Source organism: Engystomops pustulosus, chromosome 3, assembly GCF_040894005.1.
Source record: "Engystomops pustulosus chromosome 3, aEngPut4.maternal, whole genome shotgun sequence".
NCBI classification, from domain to species: Eukaryota; Metazoa; Chordata; class Amphibia; order Anura; family Leptodactylidae; genus Engystomops; species Engystomops pustulosus.
Genome location: NC_092413.1, coordinates 69,350,772 through 69,376,931, shown reverse-complemented (window position 1 = coordinate 69,376,931; position 26,160 = coordinate 69,350,772). Strand labels below are relative to the sequence as shown.

Sequence of the window (26,160 nt, the reverse complement as noted above, 5' to 3'; positions counted from 1 at the left end):
CCCTCTTGAAACACAAAACTTGGTGCTTGGAGTATGGGATGTGTGTCTTTCCCATCAAGGGAAATAATGGACAATGACGCAGAGTCAGAAGGTATGGACTTAGAGGAAACGTTCTGTCTCTCTGCTTGTCTTGCAAAGCGTTCCTTGTTCCTATAGGACTCAGACAGTGGCCCCATCTTCTGCAGGACATAGTCCATCTGTCCCACCAGCTCTTTGCTCAGAGTCAATGGGGCACATTTACTTACCTGGTCCCTGTGCAATCCCTGAGGTGCGTTGTCCACCGGAATGCCCATCTTCTGCGATTCATGAAGATCCTGTGTACGATTTCCTGTCACTTCCCCCGATCAGGTCAGCCGGAGTTCACCATCTTCCTCCTGGTGTATGTAAGTGCATTGGATGCAACACAAATTGATTTGTTAAATCTCGCACTTAGTCCGAATCCGTCAGATGGCCCGTCCCCTCATTTCTGTCACATGAAAGCCGGCGCAGATGTGCCAAAATCCGATGCGTGCGCCAAAAATCCCTTACAAATGCGGCGCACATCGGAAATCGACGGACATTCCGACGATAGTGTGATATGAAGACCCTTAGTAAATAAGCCCCATAGAGTTTGCTACTCTCAGTGTGCGCAGTTTTTAGTGCATACAGACAATCTATTTGCATCTGCAACATTTGTTTATGGTGACTCGGCTCCCCCATTCATTCTTTGCTGGACTCACTTTCTTTACTTCAACTTTCTTCATGGCATCACTAATATATTCATTCTGTCTATTCTCATGCTGACTGGCAACTTTTGGATTTGCATCCATCTGTAGAATTGATTAACAGTTTCCTCCAGGAGAACTGGCAGCTTGGGCATTGCTTGGGGAGTTCCCCACCCTTGGCTAACTCCAGACATCAGGAGTCTCAAGAGCACAACTCACTCACAACCTCACCTCTAGGAGACCGTATTATATTAGTTATATAGTGGCAGTATTGTAGTAGTTATATTTTTGTATATAGGATAGTATTAAAGTAGTGCTGAGAGGGACCGGAGTAGTAGAGTTGAAGTGTCGACCTCAGCTCTGCTTCATCTCTCCACCTCAACCTGTTACATTCTATAAACCTCAGCAGCTGCCTCAGCACATACTCTTGAGATATAACTGCGTGCTCTTCTATACCCAGCATGCACTGGCAGTAGAAATGCTAGGTTCACCCCAACCTATCACACATCCACCTGAATTACATCCCACTTACACTATTAGAAAATCTATTACCTGACCTCCACCTAACTAAGTGGCATGAATGAGGCATCAACTCAATTCCGTCCCTAACTGCAGATTCCAAGCTGGTATATTTTTCAATATTAAGAGATAAGTTTGACCTACCCTAAAGGGAAATCTAAAGGGATTTTCTCCTCAAGTATCTTGATACAAAACCCACAATCCCTTCTTCAATTCTACAGTTTTTAATAACACTGATATGATCAAAATAGGCATTTCTAGTATAAACAAAGCACTAGATGCTACAAATCAACAAATTGGGGCTTATTTACTAAGGGTCATTTTTGGAATTTGCGCCGCTGTTACAGGTATTTAACTGGGGATTGTGTCGCTCGTGATCAGATTGTGGAGCAGCTGTGCCGGCTTTCATGCGAAGGAAATCAGGGGGCATGCAGTCAGATGATCCGACTGATTCGGACTGAGTGTGGGATTTAACATCCGAATTGTCTTGTAAGAACAAGCACTTATCATAGTATCATAGTATATAAGGCTGGAAAAAGACGCAAGTCCATCAAGTCCAACCTTTAAGAATTAAATAAATGTTTTATCCCCATAACCCTTGATATTTTTTCTCTCCAGAAAGCCATCCAGGCCTCTCTTGAACATGTACATAGAGTCCGCCATAACAACCTCCTGCGGCAGAGAGTTCCACAGTCTCACTGCTCTTACAGTAAAGAACCTTTGTCTATGGTGATGGTAAAATCGCCTCTCCTCTAGGCGTAGAGGATGCCCCCTTGTCCTGGTCACAGGCCTAGGTATAAAAAGATCTTTGGAGAGATCCTTGTACTGTCCGTTCAGGTATTTGTACATTGTAATGAGGTCTCCCCTCAGTCGTCTTTTTTCTAAACTGAATAATCCCAAATTTTTTAATCTGTCAGTGTATTCTAGTTCCCCCATTCCCCTAATAATCCTGGTTGCTCTCCTCTGCACCCGTTCCAGCTCTACTATTTCCTTTTTATACACTGGTGCCCAAAACTGTACACAATATTCCTTGTGTGGTCTGACCAGGGAATCCACCAAGCCCCCAAGTCCTTTTCAGCTCCAGTTTTACTAAGTAATTGACCGTTTAGAACATAATTATACTTTTTGTTTCTATGGCCCAAGTGCATAACTTTACATTTATCTACATTAAACCTCATCAACCATTTCTCTGCCCACTCCTCAAGCTTCCACAAATCCCTCTGTAATGCTAAACTATCGACCTCAGTATTTATTACTTTACACAGCTTAGTATCATCTGCAAATATTGAAACTTGACTGTATAAACCCACTACAAGGTCATTAATAAAAATATTAAAAAGAAGTGGCCCCAATACTGACTCCTGTGGCACTCCACTGGTAACATCAACCCGATCTGAGAATGTGCCATTAATGACCACCCTCTGTTTTCTATCACTAAGCCAATTACTTACCCAAATACACAGATTTTCTCCTATTCCCAGCAGTCTCATTTTATATACCAACCTTTTATGTGGCACGGTGTCAAATGCCTTTGAAAAGTCCAGATATACAACATCCACAGTGTCTCCCAGATCCAGTCTTGAACTTACCTTCTCGTAGAAACCAATCAGATTAGTCTGACAGGACCGATCTCTCATAAACCCATGCTGACGCTCGGTTATAAGGTTGTGCACAGTGAGATACTCCAAGATAGCATCTCTAACAAACCCCTCAAATATTTTCCCCACCAAAGCAGTTAGACTCTGTAGGTCTGTAGTTTCTGTATTTGATCCTTTTTTGTATATTGGTACCACATTTGCTATGCGACAGTCCTGTGGAACAAAACCAGTCCTCAGTGAATCTTCAAATATTAAAAATAACGGTCTGTCTATCACCGTACATAATTCATGCAGAACCCGGGGGTGTATGCCATCTGGCCCCGGTGATTTATCTATCTTAGTGGTTGCGAGGCGGTGCCGTACCTCTTCCTGGGTTAAACTGTTGACATTCCAAAAATAATTTACATTATTCCTCATTGTGTCTTCCACCAGGGGATTTTCCTGGGTAAAGACAGTTGAGAAGGCGACATTCAGTAGATTGGCCCTTTCCTCGTCTCCTTCCACCATGACCCCCATGTTATTTCTAAGGGGACCCACACTCTCTGTTTTTAGTTTCTTATCATTTATATACTTGAAAAATAATTTGGGATTATTTTTGCTCCCCTGGCAATATTCCTCTCAGTCTCTATTTTTGCGGCCTTTATCTGCTTTTTACAGGATTTATTTTTCTCTCTATAATCCTGTAATGCCTCATCGCTACCTTCACGTTTTAGCACCTTAAACGCTTTATCTTTCTCGCTTATTGCTTTCCTTACAAGACTAGTTAGCCACGTAGGCTTTTTCTTGTTCCTTTTATGCTTTTTCCCATAAGGTATGTGTTTCTCACAGGACTTTTTCAGAATATATGAGAAAAAGTCCCATTTTTTGGGGGGGCTTTTGTCTTTGAGAACATTATCCCAGTCTATACCTTTAAGGTCTTCCCTTAGTTGCTGAAAATTTGCCCTCCTGAAGTTTAGAGTGTTGGTTGCCCCTTCACTAACGCTCTTAGTAAAGCGTAATACAAAATCAATGATATTATGATCACTATTACCCATTGACAAGAACCTGCTACCTTTGAAGGACCTGCAGGTTTCTGCCCCCCAGTCAATATCTGGGTAATTGAAGTCCCCCATGATAAGTACTTCACCTTGCTTTGAAGCCGCATCCATTTCACTTATCAGCATTTGCTCTGCTGCCTCCATTATATTTGGAGCCTTATAACAAACCCCTAGTAATATTTTATTATTCTTTTTCCCTCCTCTTATCTCAACCCATAGGGACTCCACATTTGCATTACTGATGTCATCTCGCAAGACAGGCTTGAGGCAAGAAGTCACATATAAACAAACCCCTCCCCCTTTTTTATTTATACGATCCTTTCTAAAAAGACTATAATCATCTATAGTAACAGCCCAGTCATAGCTACTGTCCAGCCATGTCTCACTGATACCCACTATATCATATTTCCGCTCCAACATCAAGAGTTCCAGTTCCTCCATTTTGTTTGTGAGGCTTCTGGCATTTGTGTACATGCACTTTATATGGTTTTCCCTGTCCGTATATACACTGGGAATAAAAAGGTGAACTCCGTTGGACCTGAGCGGGGAAGTAACACATGCAGTATTTCGGGTGCACACTTAAAGTGAATAGCGGGAGAGTGCATTCCAGTCAAACAATGCACTTTTGGGGAACCCATCAGGAGGGGTAAGTAAATGTGGCCCAATAAATCAACAAACATGAAAATTGAAAGAGACGTTTGAGCGACAGTATCTGCGTAAGGCATTGTCATTTGTACTTTGTACAAATGACTTTGTACTTCTAACCAGCTAAATTGATTCTTACATTTCCCTCAGCATCTCCTAGCGGTTGGAGAGGTTGCATTGCTAAGGTAACAACCCGACACATCTTATGGGAATGCCCAATTATCACACATCTCTATGGAAGACCACTTGTGATGCTATTATTTCTTTAACACGCTTGCAATTTCATCTCACTCCAAAGCAGGCATTATTATTAACAGGTATAGACAAGCTAGCGACAAAACACAATTATAAATCACTCATCTTCTAATGGCAACTAAAATGACAATTACCCTTCACTGGAAGACACCCATCTGTGCCTCATTATGAATTCCACCAGCGTATATGAAAAGATATTGGCGCTACAGCAACACAAATTTAAAAAGTATTTGGGCTGTATGGTTAACAAGTTCAATATGCACCACATGAGTACTAATGATGGGGCTCCCACAATACTCCTAGATCAGTCTTGATTTGCTTTTAAATTTCTCCAATGACCACATATACCTGTTGTTATTTTGGTTTTATCTCATTAGTAACTTGTTACTATTACCTTACCAGATTGTCCACCACAAGGTTTCCGAGTATTTATGTCAATTTACCCCACCCGTCACTTGCCAGAGAAACCTCAACCCAGCCATTTGTGGCCGTCAAGTGAATATGCCTGCAGGCACACCTCTACTATATAAAGCCTTTGGGGGATATTTATCATACGCTGGCGCTCGGGCCACCAGCAGAGCAGCGTTTATCCTACGCCAGGCAGGGCCTGGCATAGAAAAAAGCGCAGCCAGCGACTTTTCGCGTCTGAAAAGTCGCCGGCAGCAGCGAGTGTGCAGACGCGGTGACAGTAACGCCCTGCGCCAGCCCACTCCCATCCGGCCGCGCCCCCCCCCCCTTCACGCCCCACTGGCATTGGGGAAAATAATCGCAAAAGCTAGCAATAAGCTAGCATTTGCAATTATTTCAGGGCCTCTGCGCCACTGGCGGTGCGCAGAGGTCCTGATAAATATCCCCCTTTGTGTGATCAGACTTGTATTAAGAAAATGAAGTGTGCCATTATATGGGATATCATAGTATCATTGTATATAAGGCTGGAAAAAGACACATGTCCATCAAGTCCAATAATAATAATAATAATTAAACAATGTTTTTTCCCCATAATCCATGATATACCTCCTGTGGCCGAGCATTCAGTAGTCTCATCCATAGGATGAGCCCTTGTCCTTGTCACAAGCCTAGGTATCAAAGGATATTCGGAGAGATCCTTGTACTGCCTGTTCAGGAATTTGTACACTGTAATGAGGTCCCCCCTAAGTCTTCTTTTTTTTAAACTGAATAACCCCAAATTTTGTAATCTGTCATTGTATTCTATTCCCCTCGTTCCTCTAATAATCTAGGTTGCTCTCCTCTGCATTCGTTCCAGTTCTATTATGTCATTTTTATACATTGGTGCCCAAAACTGTACATAATATTCCATGTGTGGTCTGATCAGTGATTTGTGAAGGGAAAAACTATTACCTTATCTTGAGAATCTGTTCCTCTCTTGGTACATCCCATAATTTTATTTGCATCAGCAGCAGCCACCTAGCACTGGTAATCAAAAGTAATTTTACCTTTCACCAATACCCCCAAGTTTTTTTCAGCTGCAGTTTTACCAAGTAAATGACTGTTTAGAACATAACTGTACTTTTCGTTTCCATGGCCCAAGTGCATAACCTTCCATTTATCTACATTAAACCTCATCAGTCATTTCTCCACCCATTCCTCCAGATTCCACAAATATCTCTGTAATGCTATATCAACCTCAGAATTAATTACTTGCTTTTTGATCCTTTTTTTTATATTGATACCACATTTACTATGCGACAGTCCTGTGGAACAGAACCAGTCCTCAGGGAATCTCCAAATATTAAAAATAATGGTCTGTCTATTACGGTACATAGTTCATGCAGAACCTGGGGGTGTTTGCCATCTGGGCCCTGTGATTTGTCTATCATAGTGGTTGTAAGGCAGCACTGCACCTCTTTCTGGGTTAAACTGTAGACATTCTAAAGAGAATTTACATTATTCCTCATCATGTCTTCAACCATAGGATTTTCCTGGGTAAAGACAGTTGAGAAGGCGTCATTCAGTAGATTGGCACTTTACTCATCTCCCTCCACGTTGACCCCAGGCTATTCTTCAGAGGGTCCTCACTCTCTGTTTTTAGTTTATTATCATTTCTATGCTTGAAAAATAATTTGGGATTATTTTTACTCTACTTGGCAATATTTCCCTCAGTCTCTATTTTTGCTGCCTTTATCTGTTTTTTTTTTTACAGAATTTATTTTTCTCTCTATAACCCTGTAACGCCTCATTGCTACTTTTTCATTAGAGCACCTTAAATACCTTATTTATCTTTATTATTGCTTTCTTTACAGTACTAGTAAACCATATTGGCTCTTTCTAGTTTTTCTTATGCTTTTTCCCATGTGGTATGTGCTTCTCATGGGTCTTTTTTAGAATATTTGTGAAAATGTCCCTTTTTTGGGTGCTTCTGTTTTTGAGATCATTGTGCCAGGTTAAGTATATAAGGTCCTCCCTGCTGAAAATTTTACCTTAGAAGTTTAGAATGTTCGTTGCCCCTCCACCAACCCTTCCTATTAAAGAATAATATAAAATCAATGATATTGTGGTCACCATTACCCAGGCTCCCCCCAACATATAATTTTGATACCCTGTCAGGTCTTTTGGTTAGGATATTGTCCAGGAGTGCCCCCTCTTGATGGCTTCAGGACTAGTGACAGGTAATTGTCCATTGTTGTTGACAAAAACCTTGTACTTCGTCATGCTTTGAAACTGCATCCATTTGACTCATCAGCAGTTCCTCTGAATTCTCTATTATATGTGGAGCCATATAACAAAAATCTAGTAATATCTTATTATTCTTTTTCCCTCCACTTATTTTCACTTATAGAGTTCTACATCACATAAACAAACCTCTCACCCTTTCTTATTTATGCAATCATTTCTAAATTTGGATGTGTATGTATGATATTGCAGCAATTATCCTTGCTTCCCCTTTTGTTGTAATCGCTGTTCCCAGTTAATTCAATAACAAATTTAATATACAAAGCTGAGTGTGTGCATGTATGTATGTATGTCCGCTCAAAGAATCTGCAAGGTCACGTTTACAAACACCAAATTTTGAACAGTGTGACTCAGGGAATATCATAGATGACGTTTTGAGCCTAAATTTTCACCCCATGCTCTCCAAAATACACTTATTAACTACAATATACACTCACCGGCCACTTTATTAGGTACACCTGTCCAACTGCTCGTTAACACGGTCAAGACAATCTCTGCAGTTCAAACCGAGCATCAGTATGGGGAAGAAAGGTGATTTGAGTGCCTTTGAACGTGGCATGGTTGTTGGTGCCAGAAGGGCTGGTCTGAGTATTTCAGAAACTGCTGATCTACTGGGATTTTCACGCACAACCATCTCTAGGGTTTACAGGGAATGGTCCGAAAAATAAAAAACATCCAGTGAGCGGCAGTTCTGTGGGCGGAAATGCCTTGTTGATGCCAGAGGTCAGAGGAGAATGGGCAGACTGGTTCGAGCTGATAGAAAGGCAACAGTGACTCAAATCGCCACCCGTTACAACCAAGGTAGGCAGAAGAGCATCTCTGAACGCACAGTACGTCGAACTTTGAGGCAGATGGGCTACAGCAGCAGAAGACCACACCGGGTGCCACTCCTTTCAGCTAAGAACAGGAAAATGAGGCTACAATTTGCACAAGCTCATCGAAATTGGACAGTAGAAGATTGGAAAAACGTTGCCTGGTCTGATGAGTCTCGATTTCTACTGCGACATTCGGATTGTAGGGTCAGAATTTGGCGTCAACAACATGAAAGCATGGATCCATCCTGCCTTGTATCACGGTTCAGGCTGGTGGTGGTGGTGTCATGGTGTGGGGAACATTTTCTTGGCACTCTTTGGGCCCCTTGGTACCAATTGAGCATCGTTGCAACGCCACAGCCTACCTGAGTATTGTTGCTGACCATGTCCATCCCTTTATGACCACAATGTACCCAACATCTGATGGCTACTTTCAGCAGGATAATGCGCCATGTCATAAAGCTGGAATCATCTCAGACTGGTTTCTTGAACATGACAATGAGTTCACTGTACTCAAATGGCCTCCACAGTCACCAGATCTCAACCCAATAGAGCATCTTTGGGATGTGGTGGAACGGTAGATTCGCATCATGGATGTGCAGCCGACAAATCTGCGGCAACTGTGTGATGCCATCATGTCAATATGGACGAAAATCTCTGAGGAATGCTTCCAGCACCTTGTTGAATCTATGCCATGAAGAATTGAGGCAGTTCTGAAGGCAAATGGGGGTCCAACCCGTTACTAGCATGGTGTACCTAATAAAGTGGCCGGTGAGTGTATAGGAGTCATTGTCTGCTGCTGTGGCAGATAGAAGGTGAGCCATGATTGGTTTCTATTTTGCCACAGGTTATTATTTGAGCTATGAGCTCTGAGCTTTGATTGGTTACTATAGGTCATTATTTATAGTAACCAATCAAAGCTCAGAGCTCATATTAATAACCCGTGGCAAAATAGGAACCAATCACGGCTCAGCTTCTATCTGCCACAGCAGCAGACAAGTATAATGCAACTTATATGTGAGGTAAGATGGATAGGGATAAAGAGATCGGGGGATGTTTATCAGCTGTCAAATGGCTGTGGGAAAATAAAACATGATGTCTGTTTGGTTGTCATGGTCAACTAGAACAGTTCTGCTGTCAGACACTTCTGATAAATCTCCCCATAGACACAGAGACTGTCAGAGAGAAAGACAGAGAGAGAGACAGACTGTCAGTGAGAGATAGAGAGACATAGAGACTGTGGGAGAGAGAGATACACAACAACTGTGGAAGAGAAAGACACACAATGACTGTGGAAGAGAGAGACACACAATGACTGTGGAAGAGAGAGACACACAATGACTGTGGAAGAGAGAGACACACAATGACTGTGGAAGAGAGAGACACACAACGTCTGTGGAAGAGAGAGACACACAGAGACTGTCATAAAGAGAGACACACAGAGACTGACAGAGAGAGACACACATAGACTGACAGAGAGAGACACACAGACTGTCAGAGAAAGACACACAAAGACTGTCGTAGAGAGAGACACACCGAGACTGTCAGAGAGAAAGACACACCAAAACTGTCAGAGAGAAAGACACACAGAGACTGTCAGTGAGAGACACACAGCCTGTCGGAAAAAAGACACGTGGTGACTGTCAGAGAGAGAGAGACACACACACACTGTTGGAGAGAGATACACAAAGAGACTGTTGGAGAGATAGATAAACAGAGACAGTCAGAGAGAGACTGTCAGAGAAGACACACAGAGACCGTCAGAGAGAGACACACCGAGTCTGTCAGAGAGAGACACACAAGTTTGTCAGAGAGAGACACACAAGTCTGTCAGAGAGAAACACACAAGTCTGTCAGAGAGAGACACACAAGTCTGTCAGGGAGATACACACGGAGTCTGTCAGAGAGAGATACACGGAGTCTGTCAGAGAGAGATACACGGAGTCTGTCAGAGAGAGATACACAGAGTCTGTCAGAGAGAGATACACGGAGTTTGTCAGAGAGAGACACATAGAGACTGTCGGAGATGGACACACACAGACTTTCGGAGAGAGACACACAGACTGTCGGAGAGAGACACACAGAGACAGTCGGAAAGAGAAATACACACAGAGACTCGAAGAGAGAGAGAGGGGCACATTATTGGACACATGTACATCCTTGATTAAGGTACTTTTAGGGCTTTTAGAAGATGACCTTTAAGCCTTTTTAATTTACCTAAAAGCAACAGAAAAAATGTATAATACAGCAGACACCAACCTTGCATGTAGAAGACTCAGCCCATAATCCCTTTCTGTACAGGCTTAACTGCATCAAAAGGTACATTTACAATATGGTGTGACTAAAGGTTTAAGTTTAAAAAAACCAAAACATACCAGTAATACAATAATAATAATAATAATATTTACATCTGACACATCTTAGGTCCACACCTGATAAAAGTTGGATACAATTCAGCATTGACCAAGCAAATCATCTCATAAGAAAGTGTAATGCCCATTCTGCTTACACATCCAAGTGCTTTCTGGAACCAAAGGGATCCTACAAAATACAAAGACAAGATATATAACAATAAATATGATACAGCATAACCACCAAAGCTTCAGACATGCTCTTAAAACTAATCTCTTTAGAAAGGCTACTACATTTCCTATCCACATGTAACTCCAAATCTTTCTTTTTTTCTTTTATTGAGTTTTCACAATAAATGACATAGCATTGCGTAAAGCAGGGGCGTCGCTACGCTAAAAGATCCGGGGCTAGGCTACAAGATCCGGGTGCTGCAGTGCAGAACTGAGCAATCAGCTCCGTTATGCACTACATATAGAAAGAGTCTCCTGCTTCTACTAGCTGACTATAGTGCTAGGAGCCGGAGACACGGTGTGATGACATCACTGCGACTAGTCCCGCCCAACGAGGAGAAGAGAAACAGTAAAGGAAGACAGGTGTGCATTAGGTTGTTTTTTTTTCATTCACAGTGTAGGAAGTTCCTAGGGGGCGGGGGTCAATTTGCTTGGGGGACATTAAATTGACAGGGGCATCTTTTGCTGGAGAGCTATGGGGGCATTAATTTAATTTATGTGGGTGTATGGACCATTACTCTGATCGAGGGGGATAATATCCATTGCTGGGGGGAATCCATTGCTGATGAGCTAATGGGAACATTCATTTCTTGGGGGGTGGGCTTGTTGGGGTAGGCCTGGGAGCAACATCAATTGCTGAGAGGGGCTGGTTGGGGAACATCCATTGCTGGGGGGACATCCTTTCTGGGGGCTGGGGTGGAATATTAATTTCGTGGGGCAGGTGAGGCTGTGGATGATTGCTTGTGGGAGGTAATGGTAACATGGTGGGGGGGGGTTGTAGGACACATCAATTTCTGAGGATGAGGCTGAGGACAACATCAATTGCTGCGAGGGGATGGTGAGGGGACATCCATTGCTGAGGGGCTGGGGGGGCATCTGTTCCTCAAGGGTGGGGGTTGGGGTGGAATATTAATTTCTAGGGGCTGTATATGACATCCATTGATGAGGAGCTAATAGGAACATTCAGGGGGATTTGTGGGAAAAATCAAATGCTTGGAGGGGGGACATCAATTGCTGGGGTCTATGGGCCACATCCATTGCTAGGGGTGGGGACAACCATTTCTGAGTGGCTGGGGGTATCCATTGTTGGGGTTTGGGGGGGGATATCCAGTTGTGAAGGGGTTGTGGAGTGCATCAATTGCTGGGGGGCTTTGGGGGGACACAAATTACTAGGAAGGGATGGGAGGGCATCAATTAGTGTGAGAGGCAGGGGGGACATCCATTGTCAAGGGGGCTACAGAGAACATGAATTTCTGGGCCGATTTGGGGAACATCAATTTCTTTGGGGATTGTTAATTGCTTGGGGTGTAGTTTTTTTTCATCTTTATTTGATTTTTCTTTAATTATAAAACATTTTATATTCTGCATAACCCTTCATAGGGCAGCATATTTGTATTAATACACATATACAGCTTTAGAATTAAAAAAAAAAAAAAAAGGCCAACATAAGTCACCTGTGCCCTCCCTCCCTCTCTATCTCCCTCCCTCCCTCCCTGAGATGCAACTGGCTTACCATCTATTAGTCTAGCTATTTCTGGTTAGTTTCCACCATAGAATGTTTTAATTTCCTCCTTTGAGAATATTCTATTAACTATTGATCTCCAAGATATCTTCCACTTCCCTGCATTGTGCTTTTTAAATTCCCTATTCTTCTTCTTCCATTGAAAGTATAGGAATTCTTTCCACTTTCTTTCACCTGCATCATTGTTGGAAGATGTGAAGATAGCCATTCTAATACCTTTTTGACAGCCAATATCAACAGATCTATCAATTCTTCTTTCTGTCTTTCAGATCGGCCCTTACGGTATTGGAAGATGCTTCTCGACACATCCATTTCCACTCTTTCCCCCAATACAATTGAATTGCTGACCTTCACAGTTTCTTTACTGCATGAGACGTCCATAAGCAGTGTATAAGATTTACCTAAGTCTCCCACACTTAAGGCATTCTGCTTTGTAATCCAGGAATTTGTTTTGGAAAGGTTTATCAAAAGCCCAGTAGGCTCTCAGTGCTATCTTCCACTGCATCTCTCTCAAGATTTCCAATATGGTAGCTTTATGTGTGGCTTTCCAACCCTTCAGGAGTCTCATCCCTACTTCCTGGTCTGTTAACTCCGTTCTTATTTCTCCTTTCATTTTTTTGCTAGTCGCCCCTCAAAAACATCATCTACTTTGAGAGTAATGGTTTTCCTAATACTAGCTTACTGTAGATAGTATAAGAATTGGTTTTCCCCCAGGCCATACTCTGATCTCAACTGCACAAATGTTTTAAGTATTATCTTGTTCCTATCTACTAAATCTGCCACTTTCATAACTCCTTTCTTCTCCCATTCCCTAACCCATGCATTGTGCCCTTCCCATTTCTTCATTTCTAATAATTCTCGCATCTTTAGGAATTCCAACATCTCTACTGGTAGTCCAAATCTCCTTCTCAATAGCTTCCATACCACTCTTGTATCCCTCAATAATATTGAACTTTTCCCCTCCCTGTTTAATCTTTCAGTTTTCTCATGTAAAAATAAATTCAATGACAGTGGCTCTACCAAGCTTTATTTTACCTCCCTATCTACCAGTGTCTCTCGTCCGTTAGCCCATTGGGCTACAAACCTAGCTATACAGAAAAAATATTGTATTCCCTCAAGTTGGGAAAGGAGAGGCCTCCCATTGTTTGCGGTCTCTGTATATAGTGTATTGCTAGCTCCCAAAGTTATTTTTCCCCAATTAGACTGCTAGTTATACCCTTTTATATCTAAACCTTCCTCTGTTTATAGGGGGGATTCTATGTTTTTAACAAGGTGCACATACACTTTTGGGACCATGGGCATCCAAACTAAGAAACAGAGGGTTAATGAGTGGAGAATGGGAATTGTCCTCCTATCTGAGCAAATTCAAGTGTTTCATCTGGTACCCTTTGTGCCTCAGTATTGAACCTACCCAAAGAACAAATCACATTTTATATAATATAGTCCACAGATGCACAATAAATTACAAGAAAGGAGAAATGTAGGCAATTACCCAGCTCAGCTGGGTCCCAGTCTTTAAATCCACCAGTTTTTGCCTCAATATATGGTAGTCATCACTGTTAAAGATGTTACACTGGACTCAGATGCCATCTTACGTATTGTCGGACATTTTAAAGATTCAGCATTATTTCACATAACGTTGTGTAGTGATAACTAAGTTTGGGTGTTTCCCTCTTCAAACAAAGACTTAGTGCTCACTAGCACCACCTAGTGGAAGGTATCCAGGTGTACATCTGGACATTTGGTTTATGTGAAGTTTCAGTATTTGCATGTAGCCAATAGTATTAGACTCCTTTGTGTGCTTACATCCAATAGTGTTACATTTCCTGGGTGAGAACACCCAATTATAGTTGCTGCTTTCCTACTTACATGCCTTATGTAAAGTACCTTATGGTTTTCTATAAATGTGTCAGTCCCACAATAAAGTAGCAGTCTTGTTGCTAACTTCCTGCAAGGACAGGTCTTGTCTTTTCATTCAAGTTAGTCAAATTCCAGCGCTGGACACAGACTCATTTAATTTGAAAGTCACCTTACAATGATTAGGGGTTTGAGCCCCAGATATAAATCTATAAGAATTGGCGTCCCTGGGTGGGCATACTTTTATGGACATCTAACCATCGAGGTGACCTCCGCAAGAGTCCAGGCGGCCAGTGACCAGAACTGACAATGAGCGCTCGTCGGGGTAAGTCAAGTCTATTTTTGTCTACCTTGACTGTAGTTCTGTTTCACTGGCTGAAAGGGACTGGGTAAGGTCATCTCCTTGTGTGATATTATGTACTTTGCCTTAAATGTCCATATATAATAGTATGTTCACGATGATTTCGGCAAAGGATCACTTGTACGGTGACCGACAGAGACTGGACGTGACAATGTATGTTGTAGAAAAAGGTCTGCAGTGCCCTCTTGTGGATTGTTGAGATAGTTCAGAAAGTTTGTGATGGTGGAGATTTTTGTTCATGTAAGCGCGGATAGAATCTGGAAGTTTGCAGAGACAAATTCTGGACAAATTTACGTATCGTTCCTTCGGGATTGATGCGGCCCCGTGATGCGGAAAGGACAGTAGAGGCAGGAAGGACACTGACGGGAATTTTACAGTTGAGGGTTCTCCTTGATTTCTGAAATATTGGGGGTCATTTACTAAGGGCCCGATTCGCGTTTTCCCGACGTGTTACCCGAATATTTCCGATTTGCGCCGCTTGTACATGAATTGCCCCGGGTTTTTGGCGCACGCGATCGGATTGTGGCGCATCGGGGCCGGCATGCGCGCGACAGAAATCGGGGGGGCGTGGCCGAACGAAAACCCGACGTATTCGGAAAAACCGCCGCATTTAAAAACCGAAAATGTGTCGCTTGGGGAGCGCTCACCTTCACCTTCTATGGGATGGTGCATTCCGGGGCGTTAAGATTATTTTCGGCGCTGCAGCGCCACCTGGTGGACGGCGGAGGAACTACCATCTTAAATCCCAGCCGGACCCGAATCCTGTGCAGAGAACGCGCCGCTGGATCGCGAATGGGCCGGGTAAGTAAATGTGCCCCATTGTGTGAAGGTCTCTATGGGTAGTGAGCAAAGTAAGACTATAGCTGGACACTGCAGACCTAAAAAGGCAACTGACATAGTGTAACACAGGAAAGGTAAAGAGTGGGTAAAAGGAAGTTATGAGGTATTGAAGTTTTTGGGTATGTTAGATGATCCCCTGAGTGTGCAGAGGTGGGAGACAGCACTTGATGTAAATGGTAGCTGGCTCAAAGACAAAAGTGGCACACCCAGGCAGAAGGTTGTTTTGATGTAAGTAGAGAGTTAATGACAAAGGATGGGGTTGATTACTGGAGACTTAGACCAGTGACTACGGACGGACCAGGGCAGAGGGACCGGAATCCTAGAGAGTGCTCATTAAAAAAAAAAAAAAAAAATCTTTTGGAATGCAGAAGAGCACCCTCTTAGACTCCACCCCCGTATCTGGGGGTTAGAGAAGATGACACGCCCTACCATTTTTCAGTGGTGGCCATCTTAAGACAGTATATTCTTTTCAAGTCCCTGAAAGTTAATTGCCTATAACTCTACACTGTAGGCTGGTTGTAGGATAGCATGTTGCCCCTTGATAATTGAATTGCCTCTTCCCCAATTGCCCTTAGTCAGGAGGCAATTGATGCATTCCATACCCTTAAGGTGGCAAATCCTGTCTGCACCGGCCCTAGGCACATTCCACTGAATCAAACTTTTGTTTTATTTTGCACTGAGTATCTGGGCCACTCCACAGGTGTCGAGTCCAGGAATGTGGTGGCCTCCCCAGTGACCCATTATTAGGCCCGGTTAGACTCAGTCATGAGGGGAGCCCCTCAGGTGTCAGTAGCTGTAGCCAGCAATCTGCTCAGCAAGGTCAGTGAGTTGCAAACTCAAACCCCACATACCTTGCACAGTGTCCTCACCCAAGTACAGCCCAAGCATGTGAGCCAAGGCCAGACAGCTCAGACTCCAGTGTGCACTCCTGATTCCCCAGGATACACAGATAAGGTGCGCTGCTCTGAATCCTTCATTCTGTCACCAGTTTGCCAGGATTCAGAGAGGGGGGAGAGAAGGGTGATTAACCCAGATGTTGAGTTTTTTTCTCATAGATGGCTCCAGGTCTGCAGGAGGACAGACGGTTCTACACTGGATATACAGTGGTCAGTGGCGCACATGAGGTAGTACAAACAGAACCACTCCCTCCACACAGGTCAGTGCAGGAGGTGAAGTGACGGCACTCAGGGAAGCGCTACAGCTGGTGGAAGGTAAAAGGGCGAACATCTATACTCAAGGTATAGTTCTGGGGTCTAAACACGACTATGAACCCATATGGAAGGCTAGAGATTTCCTCACCTCTGCAGGGACCCCCTTCTAAGCATGGCACGCTGGTTATAGAGCTCATGGATGCTCTCCTACTTCCACAAGAGGTGAGGATAATAAAAGTTAAACCACACACAATTTGGTAACTCCACAAGCCAAGAGCAAGTATGTGGCTGACGGAATGGCGAAGGCAGCTGCACAGATGGAACCCAGAGACTGTCCTGAAGTTTCAGCAGTGAGTTCTGAGCTAAAAGTTTGATCCACAGGTGTTCCAGTCCCTGGTGGCCCGAGAGTCATCAGAAGTGAAAGGAGTGTGGAGGAAAGCTGGAGCCCAGATGCCTATGGGACCTGGATGCTGGGAGAGAGGGTGTGCCTGCCCAGAGCCCTGCACCCGACAGTAAGTCAAGTAGCCTACGGACACATACACATCCAAAATGGCCATGCTAGTGCTCATAAACCATAAGTGGTTTGCCCCGGGCATTACTACCCCTGTCACAAGACTAGTGAAAGCCTTTATAGTCTGTGCCCGCCACAACCCGGATAAGGTGGTAAAGACCCCACGGAAGGAGACACCCAAGCTGCTGTATCCCTTCCAGAGACTGCAGATGGATTTTATCCAGCTACCAAAAGTGGCACGTAGGAGTACGCGCCTGTGTGCATTGATCTCTTTCCAGGGTGGCCAGAAGCTTCTCCCATGACCAAGGCTACTGCCAGAGCTGCAGCCAAGAAGTTGGTGAGTGAGATTTTTCTGCAGGTTTGGACTTCCAGAGACCATAGAGTCCGGTCGCAGAACCCACTTCACTGGACAGGTAAAGACCTAAAGCCTTGTCCCTCCTGGGTGTAGAAGAGGCCCTGCACACCCCTTCCCGAATTAGTTGTGGGTTTGAGAGAATAAACGGCACTCTTAAGTTAGAGATCCGGGAGGCCATGGAAGTAACAGGGAAACCATGGTGCGAGTGCTTTCCTGCTGCCCACCATTCAGTTAGGAACACCCCCAACAGAAAGATGGGATTGTTCCCCTTTGAAGTATTTTTTGGCTATGCACCCAGACTAGGCCCCTACTTCCCATAGACCCTATAGCTGATGGTAGGAAACCAGGTGGAATATGCCATACAGTTGAGCCAGGCCTTGGAAAAGGTCCGCAAAAGTGTTTCTGATTACTTTTTCAGATCCAGACAGAGACCTCAGGACGCATAACCTGAAGCCTGGAGACTACGTGGTGGTAAAGACACATCAGAGAGAGAGTCTGGAGCCTCGCTAAGATGGTCCTTTCCAAGTCCTGCTGACCAGTGCCACGTCTGTGAAGCTAGAGGGAAGTCATCACGCTTCCACGCATACTTATTCTTGTTGCTAGCTGGTTTCTTCTGACTGACTGTATGCTCAGGGACACCCCAACCATGACTATCACTGTATCTATAGGGCTGATCAGGATGCCCCCAGGGTAGGAGACTTTACCTACGGTTGGTGCAACAAGACAATGACCTTCTTTAACATTGACAGCACAGATAACCCTGTATTAGCAGTGTCTGATGTGTACTGGATTTGTGGGGATAGGAGAGTCAGGTCAGGCCTAGAGGCTGGGAAGGTGAGTGTACTGTGATAACACTTGTGTATTCCTTCTTCGTGATCCCCAGGGATAAGTTTGATCAGACACATAAGAAAAGGTGGAGAATCCCAAAGGATTCTTGAGGTCTGAGAGGAGCACCTAGATGACAACCTTTATATAGATACAGTGGGAGCACCAAGGGGGGTCCCAGATGAGTACAAGGCCCACAATCAGATATGGGCAGGTCTAGAGTCCATTATTCCCCAGAGAGCTATGAGTAAAGATGTTGGTTGGGTTAACTGGTTTTATTGTAATCAACAGAGATTTGTGATTGTATCCGAGATGCTTCCCAGAACCGCACGGCTTTGGACATGATCCTTGCTGAGAAGGGAGGAGTCTGTAAGATGGTGAAAGTGGCTTGTCGCATGTACATCCAGGATGACATCGCCCCCTATGGATCCATTACCCATGCACTTGAAGAGATTGAAGGACTGTCCAGGGAACTCGAGAGAAACTCTGGGGTGGACACTTTGTCCTTCACTTTGTAGTTGGGGGATTGGAAGGGTTTCCTTTAAGTGGGGGTGATATTGGGGATAGTGATTTTGCTCTCGTCACTTATTACGTGTTGTGTGGTCCTCCTCATCAAGTCCACCATGTCCCAGATGGCCGTCCAGGCGGTAAGAACCATGACAGGAGAAGTCCCGGTGTGGAGGATACCGTCTTGTTGAAGAACCAGCCTGTTAATGAACCCATAAACTATGGAAACACAATTATGTAATTTGAGTATGCAGGCCTGTAACCCCCGAGTGACTGGCCTCCAGGGGATCTGGTGAAGAGTTAACAAGTCCAGCAGGTAAGGGCTTAGCCTACCTGTATGTACCTGGAGTTTGAGGAGGTCACTCTGGACAAAAGTTACAGGCCATGCAAAGCTCAAAAGGGGGGAATTGTTAAAGATATTACACTGGACTCAGACGCCATCTTACGTATTGTCGGACATTTTAAAGATTCAGCATTATTTCACATAACGTTGTGTAGTGATAACTAAGTTTGGGTGTTTCCCTCTTCAAACAAAGACTTAGTGCTCACTAGCACCACCTAGTGGAAGGTATCCAGGTGTACATCTGGACATTTGGTTTATGTGAAGTTTCAGTATTTGCATGTAGCCAATAGTATTAGACTCCTTTGTGTGCTTACATCCAATAGTGTTACATTTCCTGGGTGAGAACACCCAATTTTAGTTGCTGCTTTCCTACTTACACGCCTTATGTAAAGTACCTTATGGTTTTCTATAAATGTGTCAGTCCCACAATAAAGTAGCAGTCTTGTTGCTAACTTCCTGCAAGGACAGGTCTTGTCTTTTCATTCAAGTTAGTCAAATTCCAGCGCTGGACACAGACTCATTTAATTTGAAAGTCACCTTACAATGATTAGGGGTTTGAGCCCCAGATATAAATCTATAAGATCACAAAAAGAAGTCAATTTAAACACTTTATCTGGAACCCTCAATCTGGGCAAGGTCACATAATACATTTCATTCATTGTCTGCTCAGGAAAGAAAAATGCAGTTCTGTATGGTGAGATCCAATAATGCGTACTGAAAAGCAGGAAGGCAAGGTAGAAGAAAATGCACAGCAAATTACTTTAAAGTCTATCCATCCGCCGGTTACAGAACATTAATTAGACAGTTTGTCTAATAGACTGTCCAGTCTATCCATCCGCCGGTTGCTGCTACCTCTCTGTATTTAGCATATACCGATAACAGAACATTAATTAGACAATTTGTCTGGGGCACTTTAGCATACAATCTATGGGACTTTACATTTGCACTTCACTTTAGATATGAGAGAAAGGAATAGAAAGAAGATCTACTCATCCTCCCCACTCGCATCCAGATTGTGCTCCTCTAAGCCCCTTGTTGCTCCACAGACAGCCGGCACCTCGTGTCCATGTTCTGCTTCCTTTTCTCTCAGTCGGACTCTAGCAGCGGTGGGTGATTCGACTGTGCAGGCTGCCAACTCTCCATGCTGTGCAGTGATTGCTTGCGCCACTTCTTCTCCTTCCCCACTATACCCGGCAGCACCACACCGCTGTTCCGTCCAGCCTCCTCAGCGTGTCATGTGATACGGCATGTGGTACGTTGATCCATGGCCTTGCTCATTTCTCCCCAACTCAATTAGCCAGAGCACTTGCATTCTCATCCGCGTGCTGCCATCAGGGTCACTTTGCAGAGGAATTAGCATAGGCAACAGGTTTTAATTGCACTATTCCAAGTTAGTTGATGTTTGGGGAACATTATGAGGTGGGTGGAACAAAGAGGTGGTTGTAAAGTATGGTTCCAATGTATTATGGAGGGGAAGTAATTTTGGGGGTCACAATGGGGACAGTGTAGTATGTGTGAACTAGAATGAGTAGTATATATATGTGGGTTATTCTTAGAAGGTGATTTGAGGTTGTGGGGCAAAATCAGGACAGTATATTGTACATTGCCACAATTTTAGGCATTGTGGATTCCATGTAGTCTTCTTACAGTATTTAGAGGGAGGGTGTTAAGGGTAGCAGCCGGATAACAGTGTTAGGGGACCAAGATACAGGAACAATGAAGAACATAAGATGTGTGGTAAACTTCAAACGGTGGACATGTGGCTGAAGAGGAGACGTGGTTATGCAGGGCTTAATGGAGAAGATAGAGGACAAACACCGTCCAAGGACATGCCATCTGCAGGCAATGGATGGAGTAGGTAGGTATTTCTCCTGAATTTTCAATTGGTTTTGGCGGGAAACTCATTTGAGGGGGTCATGCACAAGAATGATCATTACTATCAATTTAATACAAATGAACTGGGGCCAGTGCCCCATATCTTTTACCACCTTAGCAATGTCCCTGGCGTACAGCAAGATAAACTTGTGTCGCTTTATATGGTTATAACTTTTGAACACTGTTACTTATCAAAGTGATTCTGAGATTGTTTTATCCCCACGTGTTGTACTTCATTTTAGTGTTACATTATGGCTGATAAGTTTTGCGTTTATTTACAAAAAAAAAGAGAAAATGATGAATTTTCTGAAAAATTTGCCATTTTCAAAATTCGAAATCATTGCGTTTTTAGGCAGATAGATTTACCACCTAAATAAGTTGCTGAATAACATTTCCCATATGTCTACTTTACATTTTCATAATTTTTGAAATGTCTGGATAATTTATTTTGAAGTCACACGGCTTACAAATGAAATATCGCTTTTCTGGATTTTCAGAATTGACTATTATTTTGGGGATAAATACAGTTTTGAATGAAGTTTTACATATTTAGCATCAAAACCCCCTATATAATTGACCCATTTTCAAATCTGCACCCCTCAAACTATCAGAAACAGCTTTAAGGAAGATTGTTAACCCCTTGAGATCTTCATAGTAATGGAATCAAAATGGAGGTGAAATTTAGAATGGTCAAATTTTTATGGTTATTCATTCATTTAGCCCTAAAATTTACACATTTCCAAAAGATAAAAAGAGAAAACCCACCATAGAATTTGTTCTACAATTTCTCCCGAGTACAGAGACCACCCTCATGTGGCCCTTACTTGTTTAATGGGCGCACGGCAAGGCGCAGAAGGGAAGGAGCGCCCTGCAGCTGCCAGGATTTTTCTCATTGGCCCCTTTTGTAGGCTATAAAACTTTAGCTTTTTCTTATTGGGGCCATGTGACGGCATTTTTGAATAGGCAAAAATCATAATTTTTGGGGGGTATATAACAGTTTTTTTTAACGGCGTTCATCGTGTGGGTTAAATAATTATTTACTGTTATTCTACGGGTTGTTACGGAAGTGGTGATACTATATATGTGGGCATGTTCCGGGTTTATTTTGATGTAGTTTTTTGTTATTTCTTTTATTACAGTATTTGTTGACTTCCACAAGGCTAAAGTTTTTGGGTAGATAAGATTGAATCTAGCGGGTGTGAAGTACCACCTCAGACATGTTTTTTTAACATTGCCTCTATATGTGAGGTGTAGCGTAGTGTCTGCTATGTCACTTGTAATTGTAACTCTGATTTCCATTTTGGTTTTGGGAATTTCCCCTTTAAGAATTTCTAGATCGTTGTACAAATTTTATATCTCCTGAATCGTCCCTTCATTCTCATTAATTATAGGCTTGAGAACAGGGCTCTTACTCCTATTTGATATGACCATGTATTGTGCTATTTTGTTTATGTATGTGCCCCATGATTTATAAAGTGTTGCAGAATATAATATCAGCATACACATAAAGATTTATTATTATGATTAAAATTAAAACTCTAAAAAAAATGATTATTGAATTTCTTTTTTAAAGAAAATAAATTTAAATATCCCAGTTTTTTTTACATTTTTCATTTCATATCACATATAAGCAGTGGATAAGTGGGATAAGAGCAAATTATTCCTTTTTTTTATTCCTTTTTCCCACCAAGCTTCATTCAACCTTTATTTCTTAAAGGGAACCTGTCACACCAATTTATGCATTAAGTACATAGTAAGAATATATAGGTGTAACAAGTAGCTATCTAACTGCTTTGACTTTGAGCCACACACTAAAGGCAGATAATTGAAAGGATAAATCCCATCCATATTATATGTCAGACAGGGGTGGCTGCGTTAGTGATTTTAAATTGCAGCAATAGATAGTGAGTGTAGTGCCATGTTACGTGTACGTGACAGAAAGCGGACAGCTTATTTATTGGCTAGTAGTGTAGTATTCAGCAATATAATCCATTTATCCTTATAGAGAGGGACTTACTGTTCCAGAAAGGTTGCTACCTAATAAATTACGATTTAATACAGAAAAATAGAGCCAAACTTGGTCTTGGATGAACACCATACACTGTCAACCATAAAAGGAATATGAGATTTATTGCCTCTGTGATGTCAACAGAGGCTGGCTCACTACACCACAAATGCGTAATGTCCCACAGTTATAATGACAGATATCGCACAGGGTAAACACTCACTCTTGCTGTGTTTTTAACCCCTTAAGGACGCAGGGTTTTTCCTCTCATTTCTTGCTCTCCAACTTCAAAAATCCATAACTTTTTCATTTTTATGTGTACAGACCTGTGTGAGGGCTTATTTTGTGCGTAACAAAGTTTACTTTCCCGTAATGTTCTTTATTTTAACATGGCGTGTACTGCGAAGCTGAAAAAAAATTACAAATGTGGAAAAACTGAAAAAAAAACGTTCTTGTGGGCTCAGTTTTTTCGACTTTGACTGTGCACTCAAAATAACACCTCCGCTTTATTCTTTGGTTCGGTGCTATCGCGGTGATATATCGCGGTGATATAGGTATTATTGTGTTTTAATACATTTTCAAAAATTAAACGAATGTGTACAAAAAAGAAAAAAAAAATTTGGCCATCTTCTGACGCTAATAACTTTTTATACTTTGGTGCACAGAGATGTGTGAGGTGTCATTTTTTGTGAAATGATGCGACGTTTTCACTGCTACCATTTTGAGGTCTGTGCGACATTTTGATCATTTTTTATTTCATTTTTTATGTGATGTAAAAAGGTGTAAAAGTCGCATTTCGGACATTTGGGCGCCATTTCCCGCCTCGCCGGCCTAAACCGTTTTTATATTTTGATAGATCGGGCGTTTTGGGACACGGCGATACCTAATATGTTTGTGATTTTTACTGTTTATTATGTTTTATATCCATTCTAGGGAAAGGGGGCTGATTTGAACTTTTAATATTTTATAAATTTTTTTTATTTTTTAAACTTTTTTTTTTCTTTTATTTTCACTATTTTTTAGACCATCTAGGGTACATTAACCCTAGATGGTCAGATCATTCCTACCATATACTGCAATACTTCTGTATTGCAATATATGGCATTTTTGCACACTATACAGGCTCATTGTAATGGATATGCAGAAGCCATGTATCCTCAGGTCAAACGAAGACCCGAGGCTACCATGGCAACCGATCGCTGCCCCCCGATGACGTTCAGGGGCGTGGCGATCGTAACAAAGATGGCGGCGCCCGTGCGCCGCCGTCTTTTAGATGCCGCCGGCGACTTTGCCGGCGGCAACGGAGGGGTTAATAGCCGCGATCGGTGCAAGCACCGACCGCGGTTATTAGCGGTGGGGGTTTTCTGCAATAAGCAAAAACCCCCACCTTTGTATGAAGAGGACTCAGCCCGTGAGCCCTCTTCATACACTCCTTATACCTCTGCTCCGTAGAGCTACGGCGCAGAGAGCGTTAAGGGGTTAATAACACTGCTCAGTATACATACAGTGTTGCTAATTGGTAGCACTCCTGCTACATTTTAACAAGCATCTACAAATAAAGATTTATCATTTTAATTAGTTTTTCTGACCAATGTGTGAAAGGTGCCATTTGGCATATATGTTTGTTGTACACACTAAAGGAGTTATCCCTGGACCTCTTCACCCTTTTACCCCTATACAAGGATCTGGACTTAGCTGCAGAGAGTTCACAACACCCGCTACCTCTTGTGGTGGTCCCAGTGTAGCTAGCAGCTGGCCCAGTGGATACAGAGACAACGGTATGTGGTACCAAGGGGTCAGGCAGAGCGGGTATTCAAAGTCAGTCCAAGTCGAGGCAGGCGGTGTACAAGCAGAAACATAAACAAGCAGAGAGTTGTGGCAGGTAGCACAGGTTCAGAATACAAGCCGGGGTCAGATACGAGGGAACACAGAACAGAAACAGAGTTGGAAAACAAGCGGGAAGCCAAGCAGAATCAGATACCATACAGCAAGTTGGACCTAACTAACAACCCTGCTCAGGCGAGGAGAATAGGGCATGCTGAACTATAGGATGGAACAGTCTAGCTGAGAAACTCCCTGCTCACTTAAGAAGGAGAGAGGGGCGCCGATGCACCCTATGGGAGCAGGATGATGGACGGACATGGTGGCTGAAGGTAAGCCTGTGACGGGGAATGCGACCAGAGGCGGAAAGCAGTGGGTCGGGAAAATTACATTTATGACAAACACATGGTAATGAGAAAACAGTCCAACTCAGTGGACAATTTTATTGATGAGAAGACACACCATGAAAATTATTCAACAAAATATGGAGACCATTCTATAATCAGGGAAGCGTTGGAAGTCAAGCCAAGGGGCCCAGCATTTAAAATAAGAATCACCAGTGGAGTGGAGTTCTGGAGTCAGTTCCTCCATTCTCCTTATATGTTCTATTTCCGTGAACAAATGGGACATGGACAGGGGAGTGGTAGACTTCCTCAGACCTGGAATTACCGTCCTGGCAGCCACGAGGAGATGGCTGAAGATGGGCTCCCAAGAGTTTATTGATGATATCAAAAACTTTGTCCCAGAATGCCTGAACTGGTTGATACTCCCACCAAACATGGCACATGGTATCCCTAGCTTCAGGATAGCACCAGCACTGATCCTGCATCAAGAGAAAAAGACAGTAAAGCCTATTTGGGACTCTATACCGGCAAGATAGCACTTTATAATTAGTTTCATGAGCTTTACAGGCCACGGAGAATCTTTGGCTGAATTCAAACACTCTCAGCCATGCGGCTTGTGGGAAAGTCTTTCCCAGTTCATGCTCCCAACTTTGGACAAACTTGGGTAGTGATGTGGACATATTGCCAGGTTACTGTAGACCAGAATGCCCCAGAAGAAGCCACATAGGGCGAAACCAGGGGTCTGGCGAGAACGTGTAGCTGGCGCCCCAAGCTGGAGTTTTATATGCACATTTTTATTGCTCTTTTGTGAGTATGTTTTTAATACAAATAAATCTTGAGTGTTAAACTGTATTATGGTATCTGTGGGTGAATTAAAAAGAATTCGGCGACTTTGCCGGCGGCAACGGAGGGGTTAATAGCCGCGATCGGTGCAAGCACCGACCGCGGTTATTAGCGGTGGGGGTTTTCTGCAATAAGCAAAAACCCCCACCTTTGTATG

The 26,160-nt window shown here is 43.1% G+C and overlaps 1 protein-coding gene across 2 annotated transcripts in view; it reads right to left on the bottom strand.

Annotated features, from left to right (window-relative positions):
- SLC22A2 (solute carrier family 22 member 2) overlaps window positions 1-26,160 on the bottom strand; it is a 524,556-nt gene that overhangs the window by 169,170 nt on the left and 329,226 nt on the right. For both annotated transcript variants that reach the window (XM_072140991.1, XM_072140993.1), the window contains one exon: window positions 10,694-10,802. In XM_072140991.1, coding sequence (XP_071997092.1) covers window positions 10,694-10,802 — 109 coding nt within the window. The remainder of the gene's footprint in view (window positions 1-10,693; window positions 10,803-26,160) is intronic.